At 37.3% G+C, this 19,928-nt stretch overlaps 1 protein-coding gene across 1 annotated transcript in view; it reads right to left on the bottom strand.

The window, feature by feature from the left end:
* Positions 1-1,555: 1,555 nt before the first annotated feature.
* The window catches only part of LOC132395447 (rho GTPase-activating protein 21-like), a 197,236-nt gene continuing 178,863 nt past the window's right edge, over positions 1,556-19,928 (bottom strand). The window contains exons 19-25 of the mRNA XM_059972072.1: positions 16,165-16,238; positions 15,980-16,069; positions 15,521-15,646; positions 15,375-15,416; positions 13,364-13,469; positions 10,948-10,979; positions 1,556-4,298 (exon numbers count right to left, since the gene is read on the bottom strand). Coding sequence (XP_059828055.1) covers positions 2,499-4,298; positions 10,948-10,979; positions 13,364-13,469; positions 15,375-15,416; positions 15,521-15,646; positions 15,980-16,069; positions 16,165-16,238 — 2,270 coding nt within the window. The 3' untranslated portion in view covers positions 1,556-2,498. The remainder of the gene's footprint in view (positions 4,299-10,947; positions 10,980-13,363; positions 13,470-15,374; positions 15,417-15,520; positions 15,647-15,979; positions 16,070-16,164; positions 16,239-19,928) is intronic.

Genomic DNA, 19,928 nt, shown 5'->3' with positions numbered 1-19,928 from the left:
TATACAGATTGAGTACCCCTTATCTGAAGTTACAAAACCCCAAAACCTCTGAAATGCTTTGAGTGTTGACAGGATGTCACTAATGTAAAATTCCACAAGATACCAGAAGGTTCTCAGCTAACGTGTAGGTCTCTGTGAACCACAGATGGTTCTGAAAGTGAATTCACATTCGTTATGATCAGAAGTTAATGAAAATATAGAAAAACACTGCTTATAGTGAAAAATGAAGATGTTGAACATGAAAAGAGAGGGTTCATTGGAATAAACATATGCTGCTTAATGATATGCTGATCATGAAACAAAGAAAGATCTATCATGATGAACTTAAAATTAAAGGTAATTGTGAATATTTAGCAGGATGGTTCAGAAATTTAAGAAAAGGTACAATATTAACATTTTAAAGCATCTGTACATCATGAAAATCAGGCACCAGAAGAAATGATGTTTTTATGTCTTACCTAATGACATTAATCTTTCATCACTGATGAAAATCTAACACCAGAACGTCTACAATACTGATAGTTTTATGTACGCTAAAATCAAACAAAAAGTAAACACAAATACAGTATTTAATCAAAACATGACATTGTGGGTAGAGACTGAAACTTGCAGTTATTTGTTGTTGTTGTTCAACAGATGATTCAGGTATTCTCCTGATGCTGCTCTGCTGCTTTTGTTACCCTGAGCACAGTATATTTATGGTATGTAATAATTTTTACTGTTAATTACATGTGTCTTTTGAACAAGTGTAATACAAAAACTGCTTACGATAGCACATAAATTCAGTCAGAAATGATGACAATCCCAAGCTATCTCATTAGATATTTCAAAACAGTTCCAGCCCCAAGTATTTTGGATAAGTAGGTAAGACTGGCAAAGTAGAGATAATTCAGCTGCTGCTTGGTGGGTAGTCTTGAATTAGGCACACAATCTCTAAATTGGAGGACAGACTTGCAGGAGAGTTTAGGACATACTTCCAAAGAGTGATATATGTTTAGAAATCTGTTCACTAATAGGGAATTGTTAATTTAAAAGCTTTGGTTAACAATTATTCACCAATCTCAGATGTAAGGTATGTGGAAAAATGCAGGCAAATGAAGCTCTTCTGACCATTGGATTGACCTGTTAACTAACCTGTTATTCTGGTGCAGAAAGTTGGGGCTGTCAATTAAAAATATTTTTAAAATATATTGCTCACAGTCATAAATAGCTGATAATCATAAATTTAACATTTACTATTTTGTCTCTATGTCTTTTATCACCCAAACCGTATGTCTCCCTACCCCCAATCTTGTATGGTTTACTTATTTATTCAGTGTGATTCAACTGTTATCTATGGTACCAATTCCCATTTCAGTTTTTATTAATATTCTTAATATTGCTGGCATCACTATTCAGTATGATGCCAAACGATTTATCCTCACTGTATTATTGCTAAACCCAAGCACCATCTCTTTGGAGTGGAAGAAAACTTAGGATCAGAAGGAGATATGAGTATATCATACATTTGGTTCATTTTGTTGTTAAATGCCTTTAAAGAACATAAGCAGAGAACCACAGAAACCAAAATTTTATTTCCAGTGTTTCCAGGGCACATTTACAAACAATTTGCCTCTATCTGTACACAGGCTAAATACAATGTTGAATCTGAGAAAACAGTTCTCATGCACAGTTAAGATTCTCTTTAGAGATGATGAAAAATGAGCAAGGGACCAGTTTTTCCAGAGACCACTATCTACATGCCTATGTTACAAAGCTTTTATCAAATCTCAAATTTGAAAAAGCGACACATGAAATTATATACATTTATGTATCTTTACAGAAACCTTTAAAAAAAATCAAGTCCCATACAAAGACTGTATTAAAAGTCTGAATTAAAAAATGTTCTTACGATCCAACTGGAATGCCTATAGTGTGGAAACTCTACCTGTTTAGTTAATAAAATCTGGAAAATTATTTTAATGATATTTTTGTTTTGTTTACAGATAAAATAATTTGTTCACAGTAGATTTCTAGTTTTTTTTAAACTAAAATGACAATATGGCACCCTATCTAAACCAATTTCTTTTTTGAGATGAGGCACTTTCTTTTGCAACTCAAGTTCCAAAAATCAAATCCAAAAAGTTTATTTTGCTCGCCCTTATAAGCTGATGTAAAATATATGCAGCTGAATCCAATTTAGAACATGTATGCAAGAATTGCTGATCATGCAGTATGATTAAGTTTACGTCAGAAGGCTTCAGCACTTGATGCTCTTTTCTACTCAATTTATAAATTTGTACACGTTTATCCTATTTCTGGCTGTTAGTGTACACAATGAGCTTCCACAGTACCCAGCACAAAAACCAGCCTGCAGTATTGGCAGAGCATCAACTGTTTTAAAATTCAAGTACAGATAGAAATATGTACAGGAAATTCATATAGAAAACAGTGTACTGTTTGACAAGCAATTTGCTGTACAATTTTCTGCAGCACTAGACACATAAATAATTGCAGACCTACAAGTACTGATAGAAGCGAGACTTGACTACTTGATTACTGGATATTTTATGGGGATGAGCATCAACTGTTGTACTAAAATTGTTTTTTCCCTTGCTTTGGTGGCTGTCACCATTTACTTGATCTGTTGAAGATGGTGGGCTAAGAGGTGTTGAAGTGGAAGGATGACTGATTTGGGTCAAACTACTCGAGCTGACTGCATCTTCTCCAGCTGATGCAGACAACTGTGTGTTTGTATCGTTGTCTAAACTAATAACCACAGTTCTTGGCTCCAAGGCTTTTTCTGTGTGCAAATCTGGTGTGCTAGTGCGTAAGCGTTCTCGAGCCAGCCAGTCTGTGATTGAGAGATCCTGGGAATGACATTTTGGCTTGAGGCGATCCATTGCTGACAACTGGGTTTCGTTCCCTCCACTCCCTACGTTATTAGGAGAATGTTCTTGTTCATGTGCTCTCCATGCATTTAAAACACTGAGTTCTGCAAAATCCCTATTTCCTCCCATGGTATGTCTCCGCCTGATGTTTTTTTTCCTAATGGTCTCAGGAGAGCCTGACTTTTGTATGCCAACTCCAAACATATCATCTGCAGAAATTTTTAGACGTAGTTTTAAACGATCTGTAATTTTTAATTTCCATCCAGGCTCCATCTTATCGGGTTCATTTTTAATAAATGAAGACAGGCTGCTTGTGGATTTCCCTTTCTTCATGACATCAACAACCTTCTGTTCTCTCTTTGCTTCTTTTTGTTCCTTTGTATCCACTGCCACCTCATTTTCACCTTTCAACTTAAGTGATTTTTTCTTTGAAAGTGTATCACTCTCAATGAGCTTACGTGAGCTAAACACTTTCCTACCATCCAACCCTGGTGTTGAACTTCCCTCTGTTCCAATCCTGTTACTTCCTTCTGAGTTTTTCCTGACACTCATTGATGGATCCTGTTTCATTACATGTAGGAGCTTTTCAGGTGCACAACTTGCAGCAAAAACAGAAAAATCGCTATCACTATCTGTTTCTACATGGTGTCCTTCACTGACAAGTTCACTTCTCTCATCATCAGCCTCATCACCTTTGCTTTCTGTCACTGACTGGACTTCTGCATTCAGCACATGAGAGTCCATTTCTGTTAGATATGTTATAGAAGAAGTTGTGGAATATTCTGAAGCGATGGAACTTACATCTGCAGTAATTGCATCTATGATTTTGACTGCGGGCTTCTTTGTTTTGATTAAATTAGTTTGCTGTTGAGAATCCAAAGAACAATTACTGACTGTAATATTTAAGTCTGTCACAGAATTATCCTTGTTTACATTACTAGGAGAAACCTCAATAGCAGAAATGGACTTTGTGCTTGCAATTAGTTGTGGACTGGAACAACCGACATTAGGCGACTCTGTGCATTTTTGGCAGTATGTTGGAAGCTTCTGCTCGGTGAAGCTTGATTCTTCTGGAGATGTCTGCTTTCTTGTTTCATACTTTTCAATTAATGCTACAGATAAAGATTTATTCCTTTCCCCTGTACTTTCTTTTACCTGCTGCTCATCATACCAATTATCTTGTTTTCCCTTCGTTTCAGATAAGTCAACTTCATTTTCAGCTTCTCCTTTATTTCCCAGTTCCTTAGCTACAATTGTACGGGAATAATTTGATATTTCTTTCCTGGAGAATCCACTTTCCAACTCATCATCTGAACTACTTTGTTGCAACTTTACATCCTTTTTCTTTCTTTTACGACTGGCTGCAGCAAAGATGGATGACACAAGCAGATCCCTGCTGTATTGATCCTTTCCGGATCCCCAAGAACCCTGTTAAATATGGAAGAAAATGTTTGAAATAAATGCATGTTTTCTGTATCAATGTTTACTGAACACAAGACAATGAACTTTACAAATATATTAGACTTTAAGTGGATTATGCACCTTGTAAAAAATAGAAAGAGAAACAGTGAATGTTTCAGGTGAAATGTCAACAGAACTCAAACCTGAAATGTTTACTCTCTCTACTGGCAATGCCTGATTTGTATTTCATTCCAGAATCTGCACTTTTTCATTTTTATTGAAAATATCAGTGAATAGGATGCATTTGAAATACTTTGGTTTATGCATGACCATGGCCAAAGTTTCAATGTAGATATCAAAATTACATCCTTAGGCTACACTACGTTTGGGCAAAAGAAACATCAATAATATCCAGTATCATCCTCCATCTTTAAAATATGTGTCTTAGCAACCATTTTCCCAAACCTTTACTAATTTATAGAGTCCTTAAAGAAACATGCACACATGCATGAAAAATACAAGTGCACCTTAATGCTTTCTAGGTGCCTTGTATTTCATTTCATTTGAAGTCATCAATGATAGAGAAAAGAACAGTATTTTCTTGGTCAGGGGCAACTTTTTTCTCCTTGGATTTGTCATAGAATAAACAATAACCAGGAGACCCAAATTATTGCTCCACGGTTCAGCAGTAAGATATCGAAGGTACAATCACACCATGTAATCTGCCATTCAAAAAGCTCAGGAGGTGCTAAATTAAAAACTATGGTGGATAGCAGCACAAAATGATTGAAAGAATATCACTTAAATATATGAAGATAGTTTACAAATGATGTAATTCCATTCCATTTCCAAAATGTGGTCCTGCTGAAACGTCACTAAGTAGTTGCCTTGTAGATCCCGGTTCCACATTGACCAACTCACATTCAAAGTCTGCACAGCAGAGGCTACTATAATTGCAAGGATCAGAACTCTTCCTATCTAAATTTGGGTTTGAACTGTACAGAAAAACTCAAAGTAATGTTTTTCATATCTCTGCCAAGACTCATGAAATTCCAAACACATTTACAGAAGATTTCCATTTATAGGACCCAGGACCAGAACATTTAGGTCCAATTAAGTGGCTGCCCCAATTATAAAACCAACAGACCATTAAGATATAGAAACAGAATTAGGCCCTTTGGCCCACTGAGCCTATGCCGCTATTTTAATATGGCTGATTCGTTTTCCTCTCAGCCCCAATCCTCCTCCCGTATCCTTTCCTACACTGACCAATCAAGAATCTACCAACTTCTGGCTTAAACTTCTATCAAAAGCTGCCTGTGGCAAAGAATTCCATAGATTCACCACCTTCTATTAAAGGAAATCTCTCCTTGAGAGGATGCTCTATTTTGAGGCTGTGTCCTCTGGTCTTAAGAAACATCTTTCCCACATTCACTCTATCAAGGCCTTTCACCATTCAATAGGTTTCAATGAGGTCAAACCTCATTCTTCTGAATTCTAATGAACACATCCCCATAGCCATCAAACACTCTTCATATGACAAGCTGGTCAATCCTGGAATCATTTTTGTGACCCTCTCCAATTTCAGCACATCTTTTCTAAGGAGCCCCACACTGCTCACAATACTCCAAGTGATCCCACATCAGTGCTTTATAAAGTCTTAACATTACACCCTTGCTTTTATATTCTAGACCTCTTAAAATGAATGGTAACATCGTATTTGCTTTCCTCCATGCAGTCTCAACCTAGTAAGGAATCCTGCACAAGGCCTCCCAAGACCTTTCCATCTCAGATTTTTGCATTTCCTCTCCATTTAGAAAATAGTCACTCCTTTCATCTCTTCTACCAAAATGCATGACCATACACTTCCTGACACTATTCCATCTGCCACTGCTTTGCCCATTCCCTTTATCTGGCTATGTCCTTCTACAGTGTCTTTACTTCCTCAAAATCACCTGCCCCTCAACCTATCTTCAAATTGTTTGCAAAGCCATCAATTCCATCATCCAAATCATTGACATATAATGTAAAAAGAATTGGTCCCAACAAAGACCTCTGTGGACCACTATTAATCACCAGCAGCCAGCCAGAAAGGGCTCCCTTCATTCCCACTCTTTGTCTCCTGCCAATCAGATACTGTGCTATCCAAGCTAGAATCTTTCCTGTAATACCATAGGCTCATAGCTTGCTAAGTAGCCTCGTGTGTGGCACCATGTCAAAGGCTTCCTGAAAATCCAAGTACACAACAGCAACCATTTCTCCGTTGTCTATCCTGCTTGTTAGTTCTTCAAAGAATTGCAACAATTCTGTCAGGCAAGATTTTCCCTTGAGGAAACCATGTTGACTATGGCCAACTTTATTACATACCTCCAATTACCCTGAGACCTCATCCTTAATGATCAACTTCAGACCAACTGGCCTACGGTTTCCTTTCTTCTGCCTCTCTTCCTTCTTGAAGTGTGAAGAGACATTTGCAATTTTCCAGTCTCCTGTAACCATACCAGAATCTATTGATTCTTGAAATATCATTACTAATGCCTCTACAATCTCTTCAGCCACTTCTTTTGGAACCCTGGGTATACACCATCTGGTCCAGGTGACTTATCTACATTCAGACCTTTTGGTTTCCCAAGGACCTCTCTCTAGTAATGGTAATTTCACATACTTCTTGACCCCTAACACTTGGAACTTCCACCATACTGATGCAAAATACTTACTCAGTTCGTTTGCCATTACTACCTCTCCAGCATAATTTTCCAGTGGTTCGATATCCCCTCTTACTTTGGTATCCTCTTTAATATTGCTGGCTAGCTTACTTACGTATTTCATCTTTATCTTGTTAATGACATTTTAGTTACCTTCTGTTCGTTTTACAAACTTCTTATTCCTCTAACTTCCCATTAATGTTTGCTCTATTACATGCCCTCTCTTTGGCTTTTATGTTGGCTTTGACTTCTCTTGTTAACCACGGTTGTATCATCTTCACTTTAGAATACTTGTTCCTTCCGCTTTGGGACGTGTATATATACACCCCCCCCCCGCCTTCCGAATTGCTTCCACAAATTCCAGCCATTGCTGCTCTGGCGTCATCACTGCCAGTGTTCTTTGCCAATTAATTCTGGCCAACTCTTTTCTCATACTTCTGTAATTCACTTTACTCCACTGTAATACTGATGCATCTGACTTTAGCATCTCCTTCTCAAATTTCAGGATGAATTTGATCACATTATGATTAATTTCCCCTCGGGGTTCTTTTACCTTAAGCACTCTAATCAATTTTGGTTCCTTGCACAATATCCAATCCAGAATAGATGATCCCCTAGTGGGCTCAACCACAAGCTGCTCTAAAAAAGCCCTCTCCCGGGCTTTCTAGAAACCCCTTCTTGGAATCCAGCACCAACTTGATTTTCCAAATCTACCTGCATATTGAAATCCCCCATGAATATTGGAACATCGCCCTTCTGGCATGCATTTTCTATCTTCCATTGTAATGTGTAGACCTCATAACTATTTGGGGGTAGGTATACAATTACCATCAGGGACTTTTTACCCTTGCAGATCCCTAGCTTTATCCACACTGATTCAACATCTTCTGACTCTATGTCACCTCTTTCTAATGATTGATTTTATTTTTTTTTTACCAAGAGCAATGCTGCTCCCTCTGCCTTCCTGCTTGTCCTTTCAACACAATGTGTACCCTTGGACATTAAGTTCCAGCTATAATCTTCTTTCAGCCATGATTCAGTGATGCCTACAACATCATACATGCTAATCTGCAATTGTGCCACAATATCATCTACCTTATTCCATATACTGTGTGCATTCAAATACAACACCTTCAGTCGTGTATTCATCCTTATTGATTTTGTCCACCTCATTGCACCTCATCCTGTTGACTGCTTGTCCTATCAATAGCCTCTCCTCACTACACATTGCCTCTGTTTGTAAACCAGCTACTCATCTTCAGCACTATCACTGCGATTCCCATCCCCCTGCCAAATTAGTTTAACCCTTTCTGATTTAGGTGTAACCTGTACCTTTTGTACAAGTTGCATCTTCCCAGAAGTGATCCCAATGATCCATAAATCTGAACCATTGTCCCCTGCACCAGTTCTTCAGCCATGCTTTTACCTGCCAAATCATCCTATTCCTATCCTCACTGGCACAGGCAGCAATCCAGAGATTACTACCATGGAAGTCCTGTTAGCCAGTTTCATGGAAATAGTCTCTTTTTTTAATACTTTTTTAACTATCTGCTGTATAACTGAATTACAAATTATGCATTTAAATGAAATACTGAACAAATTAAAACACTACTAATGCTATTACAGTACTATAAAACTGTGTAGTAGTTCCTAATAGTTATCGACGGAGGAATTCATCCAGTGTACGCTGCTGAGTAACAGGTTTCCAGGGAAGGGTAGTATCACTGATGAAAAGGCTTGTCGTGTCCATTCTGGGATAGCTCACTCACCTTTGGTCCCCACTGGATTCAGCTCTCACCTGTGGTTCCAAGTAACTGTTTGCATGTAACAGTGACAACACCCTGGAATACAGCGCCAACAGGCGGGCTTAACCAGATGAGGGTTTCTGGTGGACCTCAGATCCTGGTGGGACAGGGACATGCCTGTCCTAGCATGTGAAATCAGCACCAGTTAACTGGGCGGATGAGATCAACAGTGAGAACCAACAGCCAAGATGGCAGTTCTGCAGCACTTTTTGGAGAGTGAAGGCACGGAAGTCATGGTTATCCACTGCAACCAAGGAAGTCCCCAGCTTGTGACGTCTACTCATACCACTGGACCTGGACTTCTAAGGTTGAGAGAGTAGAACTGTCCCAGTGCAACGGCTTTTCCACTTTAAAAACTCTCCTGCACAGGTTTCACTGTCATCGTCAGATACGATAGAACACGCTGCTGTGTTCTTCTGATTGTAAATGAAAATTAGAATAGACACCTAGTGCAGATAATGGACTGCCTTCATACAATGCTTTCAATGTTCGCATCCTCCAAATCTTCATTTTCATTGTAACATTCAAGATGATTGTTGATGCCTTCAAATTCTTCGTAGTCCCTAACTTGTTGAAGTAGTAAAATTGTTTCATTTTTCACTCCCGGCCGTTTCTGGCACCTCCAAGCCTGAATGCTTGAAACTGCAGCGAGCAAAACATTTCCAAATTGTCTTACTGCTTATTTCTCACCAACTATCAGTGACAAAAATCACTTTTTAACACACGCAAGTGACTCTAGTTGAAAACTGTTCAGCAACAGTATCCTGTCCCAATTAAGCAGCAAAATGTCCCAGCTATTTTCTTGATTAGATTTTGTTCTTTAAGAGTTGTCCAAAATAAGTGGCTGCTGTAACTGATGGCCCGATTAATCGGAATCCACTGTATACAAAAATTAAGACTTAAATTATAATCCATAAGCAGCTTTTGCCAGTAATAAATTTTGAACTACAAAAATATCAGCACCCTGGTTATATTGTAATTGTACAAAAGGGTTTTAAAGCCCAAGAGAGTTTAGAGGACCAAAGATGTACCAATGTAGTCATCAATGTAGTATAGGAAAAGTTGGGGAGTGATGCCGGTGTAGGCTTGGAACACAGATTGTTCCACATAGCGGACAAAATAGCAAACACAGCTGGGACCCATGCAAGTGCCGTAGCTACACAGTTTGAAGGAAGTGTGAGGAGCCTAAGGAAAGGTTATTGAGAGGGAGGACCAGTTCCGCCAGATGGAGGAGAGTGGTGGTAGAGGAGAAGTAGTTGGGTCTGGTAAACTGAATGCTGGTAAGCTTCACATTACTGGCAGGGAAATTATTAGAAAGTATTATCAGGGACTGCATTTATGTTCACTTGGAAATACAAAGGTTGAGTAAGGGGAGCCAGCACAGCTCCGTATCAGAGAAATCTTATACCATCTTACAAATCTAATTAAGTTTTATTCTGAGAAGTAATGAAGGTGATTAATGAAAGCACAGTGGTAATCTGGACTTCAGCAACTAAGCCAATGACGTTATCATTCCCAAAAACAGAGAAAATTTCTGCTTATCCAATATTGGATATTGGACAAACAGAGCGGCACGTTTGAGGGACTGGAGAGATTGAGAGAGATGGTGCCATCAGCATGCATGTGGAATTTGGAGCTTTATTTTAAATGCTCGTGCCAGGTATAGCACATAGCGGATAAACAGGAGAGATTTAATTACATATTTTTTGGGACTCATGATGATGCTGAAGGAGAGAAAAGGGAAAAACCTCTGGCTATACTTGAATAGTAGGGAATAGTTCTATGCTTGGGCAGTCACATTTCAGTGGCTAGCCAAGCAGAAGCTTTAGAGGAGGGTGATTTAGGCAAAAAGCGACCATTGATGAGACGAGAAAGGGCATGGATAAATATGATTTCTCAACAATCCTGATAATTGAAAAACTTAAACTCGTAAAATTATTTTACACAATGCAAGAACTACTTCAGCAAAAAAAAAAATAATGCTATGTAAAAGACACTGGTGCAGGGAAGAAAAACTTAATTCTTCAATAACCAATTAGGAGACCTTCCACAATTCTGAAATTTAATGTTGCTAAATATTTTTATGACACTTTTCTGTGCCTTTATAATTTCTAGCCAATAAATGTGTTTTAAGGCCTTATATTTTCTTTGCAGTTATGTTCTCACCTTAGATTTTGCTGAGTCACTAGTGGTTGAGTCTGTAAAAGAGGAGAAAGAAAACATCACAATTATTACATCATTTGTTTGTTTATTTTTAACAATTTAAAGCACATTTATATTTATGAAGCAAATCATAATTCATAGTATGACTGCAATAGAAAAAAGGCACAGAGTGGAGAGTTATAGCTCACTGAGATGAAAAGCAGCACAGACAGCCACCACCATGAAAGTATGCTGTGAAATTGAGGTTAAACCAGCTCAATGAGAGGGATGGCAAAGGGACCCTGTTCTCTTAGAAAAAACACAAAAACTAATTAAACATTAGTACATATTGAAACAATTTATTCTTGTTTCCATTTGCAGAACTCATTCTTTCAATTTTATTTTAAAATGTGTCCTCATAACATGCTTTATGAAAATCAAAGCACCCACACTTCTAAGCACACCACTGGTATCTAAGTTATAGCTGCACAAATGTTTGCATTGATCTAAAGGGCCTACATCTGCAAGATGTTAATTGAAAAGACACTTTACAAGAATTACTTACTCCAGGAGAAATGCAAATGATGCCGAGCAAAACAAAGAAGCACAGAACTCAAAAACACAAACACTAATGTATTTTTTGCTTAAGCTATATTAATATTATTTTAGAAAAAGTCAGCTAAATAGAATTCACACAAAAGCATGTGACTTTCAAATTTGACAAAGGGCATGATGAAATGTAGAATGGAAGCTGCAAAAAGAGATCTACTATGGGGCAACAGCTGAGGCTATAAAATTAAGAGGGGGGCAGAAAGGGGCTAGCAAAATTCCAAATTTTTAATATAAATTTTCAGTATTTTCAAGCTATAAGTACTTGAAAACTCCTGCAATTCACTTTGCAAGTCTGTAAGGCAGACCTAGAGCTGAGCCCCCAGCCACACCCCTTTTGAAACATGGTTTATGCTACATGACTATAAAAACTAATAGACCATACCATGCTATTTCTCCTCAGGGTCTGCTTCAGAAATGATAAGAAACAGCAGAAAGACTTTAAGAAAGTAGTATTGGTCTTTTCAAAATAATCATTACAGCAAATTTACATCACAGATGATAAATTTTCCATTTTACAAGAAACGGGGATTTCTGCAGACTAGGCAGCTACAATGAGGGCAACAATCCTCCTTCTTCCTACAGTTCCAGCTGTCCATCAGTGACATCACAGAATCCATCAGTGACATCACAGTGTGATAGACTCCTCCAACTTCGCCTGTTTCAAGATCAGTATGTGTAAATGCTGGAAAGAAACCCTTTAACACTCAGACATGAGCTATGTGACAAAGTTGACACATTTGGGAAAAGACATGCTGGGTTAGTTCAACAGAGGATAGGATGATAAGCTCACACTAATGGACAGAAAATCCAACAAACCATAATTAATGATATTGAGAGCAAGATCAGAGGATAAAAAAATGGCACAGCATTACCACAAAATTACCACACTAAAATACAAATCATTGTGCAATTTTAATTAACAATTAATTTATAGAAGACAATCACAAAACTTGCAGACATAAATTCTCTAACATTCTTCTTATAATAAAAGCTCAGGTGGATCACATTACTTTAATCAGACCTTTAAGTACATTCAGTTAAGTTAAATAATGCATCAGTATCTCTTTTCTCATTCTCTTGTTCAAGTTACATTGTACATCTCACGGAATGAAATGAATGCTAAATGATTTTAAAGTGCTCCATATATATATTTATTTTCCAATTGTTTTAAATTTAATGCAATTACTGTCACTCCAAAATGAGAGTATAATTTGATTTAGTTAAGTTGAAACAGGCTGGGGAAAGGAAGTAAAAGGATTGTGTAAGTTTGTCTAGATAAAGTTAAATCCAGCCCAAGTACATGATAAAAAGTGATACTGTCTTGACTAACACATTCACACACCACAGTCCCACAAAATACAACACACAAGCTTCCAGCCACCAACCAGGTAAGCCCTATAAGACTTATAGCTTCTTCCAGACTTAGAATTAAACACATTTTTCAGATGACCTTGCAACAATTACCAAAATGTAAGCCAACATGTAGATAATGAAAATTGAAATTTCTGGAAACATTTTAATCCTATATTTAATTATAACTTAAAAAGTGCACAGCACACTATATATCACAATGTTATAAAAACCATTCCTCTTAAAATTATAATCATGGATAACCAAAAAACAATACACTTTTGAACACTTATGTACATAATTTGAGGTTATTGTAATTGTTTCACATATGCAGCAAATTTCTCCTACAAGTATTTGCAGTTTTGAATGGGCAAATACAAGCATTTCAATCTTGAACTGTCTACTTCTGTAGGAAGTTGGTCAGTAACAATGACACTGTCTGTTACCGAACTCTGCAGTGTCTTGTTCAGGCAGTTACCTGAAACATCTCCCGGAGTAGTTCCTGTTCTCCCAATGTTGGTTAGCAAATGATCTATGTTTGGCACTGGCTGTGTATCAACTGTGCTTTCTTCCTGGATTGGTGTCTACATTCACAAGAGTAAGAAGATCAGAAAGTTGTTTTTCTTTACTAGAAGAAAAAAAAACACCAGTAACCCAAGTCTAAATGAACAATAGACTTTTACATTCTCCAGTGTGGCAAGATTGTCATTGAGTGCCATGTTATTCCGACAATGCCTGAAAACAGGCTTTGTGGATAAAAAAGGTAGTTTGCCTGTTTTGAGCTCAGAAGCTATTCTCTAAGTGAATACTTAAAAGAGCTTTAATAACATTTTCTATGCTGGACCCAGTTCCCTTTAGAGAAAACAGAATTTCTCATTTGCTACGCTAGCATCAAGCTAACATATGCCACCAATTGTCAGATTCCAAATATGCAAGAATACACAGGCTTCATACCTTTTTGTGTAAAGGCCAAGACAATCCAAAAAGGTAATTTACATGATATACTTGAACTTTATTTATAAGATTACAGCACTTGCTACCTGCGAAAAGCATTAGTGAACGAAATGTTCTCATAATAATCAGATTTGTAACTGTCTTTATTAAATTTAGAAATTAACTGATGATTAAATTCCACAAGTGCCATCGTAAGATCTAAACTCAGGTCTTTGGATTGTTGGCTTATTAGATGTTAATTGCTATGTCACTGCTGTATGCTGTATTCCTTAATTCACCGCATATTCCCCTACAAAAAGTTTCTAAGAGTCCATACTACTAATCAGATGAGATTAATGGTAGAAGTATACTTGCAAATCTTTCTAAACCCAATGCAATCAGAAGTAGCACTAGAAGTGCACACTTTTAAAAACTGTTACTTACTTTGCCTCATGTTTAGAACCCGGACAACCAAATTTAATTTTGTGTTTAAATCTCCATTAATCTTTGGATATTGAATGATCTACATTCCTGTAATAACATTCATAAACTACACCAGTTTGTGCATGTAACTTTCTGAAACAAAACTGGCAAAATTCAGAGTCCAGTAGGAAAACCCACTACCTCTGTTTAGTCCAAATCTGACAGAGGTTTTCTATACTTAATTCAGGATTTAAATTTAGAATCAATCAGAAAAAAAGAGAATGCTTAAAAACTTCGCAAGCATGAAATCAGAATCTTCCAAAATAGTGACAGTCTGTTTCAAATAAAAAGCTTACTTTTCTCTCACAGTGAAGCACCACATATCATAATACCAATGTCAGGAGAAAGACCAAAGTATGACTTTAATAGATTCATTAGGGAGAAGTCATTTGGGTTTCAAGCAAGAATAAGCCAATTTCTGTGGCTTCAGAATTCATACCATTCATCACATGTATTGTAGGCCATTAGTTTTACTCAATATGTATATTTCCATACAAATAATGCATTGTATCAAGAATAAAACTTATTGCTTATTTTACATAAAATTAGTGTTGCAAAGAATGAATTAGCATGTCAAGTATTAGTTGGGAAAGCCACTGTATTAAAAGCTTTCTGCAAAAACATGCATTTTTTGACACTTCCAAAATCACAAATGGCAACATTACACCAAGAAATGGCTTAACATTTTCAAAAGAAAATGCATACATTTTAAATGCAACTACTTCAACAACCTGCAGCACTCTATCAGCATTATACTTAAAGATATTTATTTGACTATTTTGCACAATAATAAATCAGCAAGTTCAACAGCAAAAATATTTAACCCTGCAGATGCAAGCAATGAGATGCATTATGTAGCAACTTTCTTTGGAATTGACAATAATAATGTGCTAAACACTAACAGAAATTAAAAGTATGTACAAGAAATATTAACCCAAAAATAGACAACATAGAGGATTGTGAAAACCATCAATACTATTGTAGGTAAGGATATTGAATGAGATTGACATCAGTTCCAGTTTGGTCTGCTGCGTGTCTCTAAGTATGTTTGTTTTTAAATTATTATTACTTACGGTTGCACTTTCATCACCTTCTTCAGTGAAAAACCAGTCATACTGAAAATACAATCAGATCAATGGTCGTTACAATTTAGTTATTCACTCAAGCAATCAGTGACAAATTATTAATCCTAATAACCATGGACATAAAGTAAACTTACATGTTGTATAAGCGTTTCCACTATTTTGTATTGATCTGGCATGTGAGTAACCATGTGCATCATGTTGTCTTCTGATGTTCTGACAAGGGTTGGACCAAATACAATTGCCAAATTTCTAGGTTCCATCTAAGTACACAACAGTTTCAGATTTTTAAAAATAAAGTAAAAGTATTTTATTATTACACTAGACTATACCTATATATTGTTAAGACTTTCAGAATATGTTTCTTTGACTAGGAACATGAATTATATGGCAACTATATCCTCTGACACTAGAAAAGTTGAAAAAACAAAAAATGGGACATCATTCTAAATTTTAACTTTATGTTGGTGTTTACATTTTCTTTAGTTGATCACTGTAACTGGAAGTGAGAATTTCAAAATACAGATAAAAACTGTTTTGACATTGAAAAATATGTGGACATGCATAAAATTTTAAAGGAACTTAAATAAGGGTACCTTATTTTTCTCAGAGTTTTCTGCTACTGTCTTCAGATGTGCCGAAAGAAATTTTAAAGTTTCATAGTGATGATCTGGTAAATCACGAATCTGAAATTGTTTTACAATGAGAAAGTTTTAATGAATAGAAATAAGGTTTAATGTTAACCATGTGTAAAATTAAACTAGTCATGGATAAAGATTACCAATTTTTTTAAGGTTCTGAGTCTATCCACTGAATCCTCTTTTCTGTTGGCATCTATAAAATTAGCATATTTGTCTGTAACACACAAAAAAAATCATTTTAATAATTAAAGTGAGCAGTACTATAATGCTTAAAATGTTCAACACATCAGTTCATATATTTTTTTCTTCAGGACTTCTACAATTTGATATCAGGAGACCATATTATAGTTAAACCATGCTTGCTGTAGTGCTCTACCAGAACCTGTTCCAACCAAGCTCAATTATTGGCATCTCTGGAAAGCTGGCAACATATGACTGGCTCAAAAAAAAGGATGAATATAACCTTGTTAATTCTCTCCTGGTCTAACTTTAATGGAGCAATATGATCAAACCAGTTAATGTGTGTTTATGCAGTCCTTATCCAACAACAGGTTCACTAATTATTGATTTGGATTATGCCAGGACCACAAATCTCATTCTAGTGTTAAGACCATAAGATATAGGAGCAGAAGTAGGCCTTTCGGCCCATTGAGTCTGCTCTGCCATTCGTTCATGGGCTGATCCAATTCTTCCAGTCATCCCCACTCCCCTGCCTTCTCCCTATACCCATTGATGCCCTGGCTAATCAAGAACCGATCTATCTCTGCCTTAAATGCACCCAATGACTTCACCTCCATAGCCGCTCATTGCAAAAAATTCCACAGATATACCACCCTCTGACTAAAGTAATTTCTCCACATCTCTGTTCTAAATGGACATCCTTCAATCCTAAAGTAGTGCCCTTTTATCCTAGAATCTCCTACCATAGGAAATAACTTTGCCATATCTAACCTGTTCTGGCCTTTTAACATTCAGAATGTTTCAATGAGGACCCCCCTCATTTTCCTGAACTCCAAGGAATACAACCCAAGAGCTGCCAGATATTCCTTATACAGTAACCCTTCCATTCCTGGAATCATTCTCATAAATCTTCTCTGAACCCTCTCCAAGGTCAATATACCCTTTCTAAAATAAAGAGCCCAAAACTACACACAATACTCCAAGTTTGATCTCACGATTGCCTTAGAGAGCCTCAACATCTCATCCCTTCTCTTATATTCTATACCTCTAGAAATTAATACCAACATTGTATCTGGCTTCTTCATCACCAACTCAATCTGGAGGTGAACCTTTAGGGTATCCTGCACAAGGACTCCCAAGTCCTTTTGCATCTCGTCATTTTGCCCATTCCACTAAACTATCTAAGTCTCTTTGCAGGCTCTCTGTTTCCTCAACACTACCCGCTCCTCCACCTATCTTTGTAATATCGGCAAATTTAACCACAAATCCATTAATCCCATAAACCAAATCATTGACATACATCGTAAAAAGCACAAATTTAACCACAAATCCACTAATCCCATAAACCAAATCACTGACATACATCGTAAAAAGCAGTGGTCCCAACAATGATCCCTATGGAACTCCACTGGTAACCGGCAGCCAGCCAGAATAGGGTCCCGATATTCCCACTCTCTGTTGTCTGCCGATCAGCCAAAGCTCCACCTATGCCAGTAACTCCCCTGTAATTCCATGGGCTCTCATCTTGCTAAGCAGCCTCATGTGCGGCACCTCATCAAAAGCCTTCTGAAAATCCAAGTACACCACATCTACTGCATCTCCTTTGTCTATCCTGCTTGTAATTTCCTCAAAAAAATTGCAGTATGTTAGTCAGCCAGGATTTTCCTTTCAGGAATTCATTCTGGCTTTCGCCTATCTTGTCATGTGCCTCCAGGTACTCTGTAAACTTATCCCTAACAGTCAATTCCAACTACGTCCCAACCACTGATGTCAGGCTAACAGGTCTATAGTTTCCTTTCTGCTGCCTCCCACACTTTTTAAATAGTGGAGTAACATTTGCAATTTTCCAGTCATCCGGTACAATGCCAGAATCTATCAATTTCTGAAAGATCATCGTTAATGCCTCCGCAATCTCTCCAGCTACTTCTTTCAGAACCCAAGGGTGCATTTCATCAGGCCAGGAGATTCATCCTCCCTCAGACCATTAAGCTTCCTGAACACCTTCTCAGTTGTAATTTTCACTGCACATATTTTACTTCCCTGACACTCTTAAATGTCCTGCAGATGTCTTCCACTGTGAAGACTAATGCAAAATATGCATTCAGTTCCTCCTCCATCTCTGAGTCTCTCATTACATTATCTCCAGCGTCATTTTCTATTGGTCCTACATCTACCCTCAACTCTCTGTTACCCTTTATATACTTAAAAAAGCCTTTAGTATTTTCATTGGTATTAGTCGCCAGCTTCATTTCATAATTCATCTTTTCCTTCCTAATGACCTTCTTCGTTTCCTTCTGCAAGTTTTTAAAAGCTTTCCAATCCTCTATCTTCCCACAAGCTTTGGCTTCCTTGTATGCCCTCTCTTTTGCCTTTACTTGGGCTCTGACTTCACTTTTCAGCCACAGTAGTGTCCTTCTTTCTTTTGAAAATTTCTTATTTGGAATACATCTGTCTTGCACTTCCCTCATTTTTGCAAAAACTCCAGCCATTGCTACTCTGCTGTCCTTCTTGCTACTGTCTCTTTCCAGTCAACCTTGGCCACTCTCATGCCATTGTAATTTACTTTATTCCACTGAAATACCGACACATTGGAATTTAGCTTCTCCTTCTCAAATTTCAAAGTAACTTAATCATATTGTGTTTACTGTTCCCCATGGGTTCCTTAACCTTAAGCTCTCCTATCACCTCCGGATCATTGCACAACATCCAATCCAGCACAGCCAATCCCCTAGTGGGCTCAACAACAAGCTGTACTAAAAAGCCATCCCTTAGACATTCTACAAATTCTCTCTCGAGGCCCAGTACTGTCCTGGTTTTCATCCACTTTCACGTTAGAATCCCTAACGATTATCATGACATTGCCCTTCTGAAACACCTTTTCTATCTCTGGCTGTAATTTGTAATCCACATTCCAGCTGCTGTTTGGAGGCCTGTATACAACTGCCATTAGGGTCCTTTTACCCCAAGTCAAAACATGGATAAAAGTGCTCCATTCCAGAGGATAGATAAGTGTGGCTGCCCTAGCCTCAAGGCAACAAATGAACAAGCACAGCATTAAGTACTCCAGTAAACAAATATGTAAAAAAAAATCTCTATTGGCTGGAGGTGAACTGAGCACAAGGATGATTGTAGTTGGAGATAAAATTACCTCAGTATAAGGACATGCGCCTCACAGCAGTGTGAGCACAGAACATGTGAACCTCAAAGACAAAGGACTTAGTTTTAAGATAAAATGAAATCTAATTACACTGCTGTTCAAATGTTCTTGACATGATGACTGAATCTTGCATTGTATCACTATCAAAGGCTACATTAAGTGATGGGCTACTGATACCTTTTGACTAACACAAGGAACAAGAGTAGTAAAATATTAAAAGTATCATTGAAATAATAAATGGTAAGATTCCTTAAGAGACCACAAGATCACAAAAACTGCAAATAGAAGTATGGGGAAAGAGGGAGCCTACAACGACAACCAGAAGAAAGAGAACCTGCAGTCAACACTGTACATACAATAGGGGTAACAGGAGATTGCACCACACACATTCAGAATGCAAGTCCTCAAGGATCCGGAGAACAAACTGTGACCACCACCACTGTGAAGTGTTACTTCTTTGTACTGGAATTTACTCTGTTGTACTTATAACTAATACGCCTGTACCCACATTGACTTGCTGTAATCATGAACAAATCTCTTGTTGGTTTAAATTAATTTTTTAATAAA

The sequence above is a fragment of the Hypanus sabinus genome, chromosome 6 (assembly GCF_030144855.1).
Source record: "Hypanus sabinus isolate sHypSab1 chromosome 6, sHypSab1.hap1, whole genome shotgun sequence".
NCBI lineage: Eukaryota > Metazoa > Chordata > Chondrichthyes > Myliobatiformes > Dasyatidae > Hypanus > Hypanus sabinus.
This window is presented reverse-complemented; position numbering and strand designations above follow the sequence as displayed.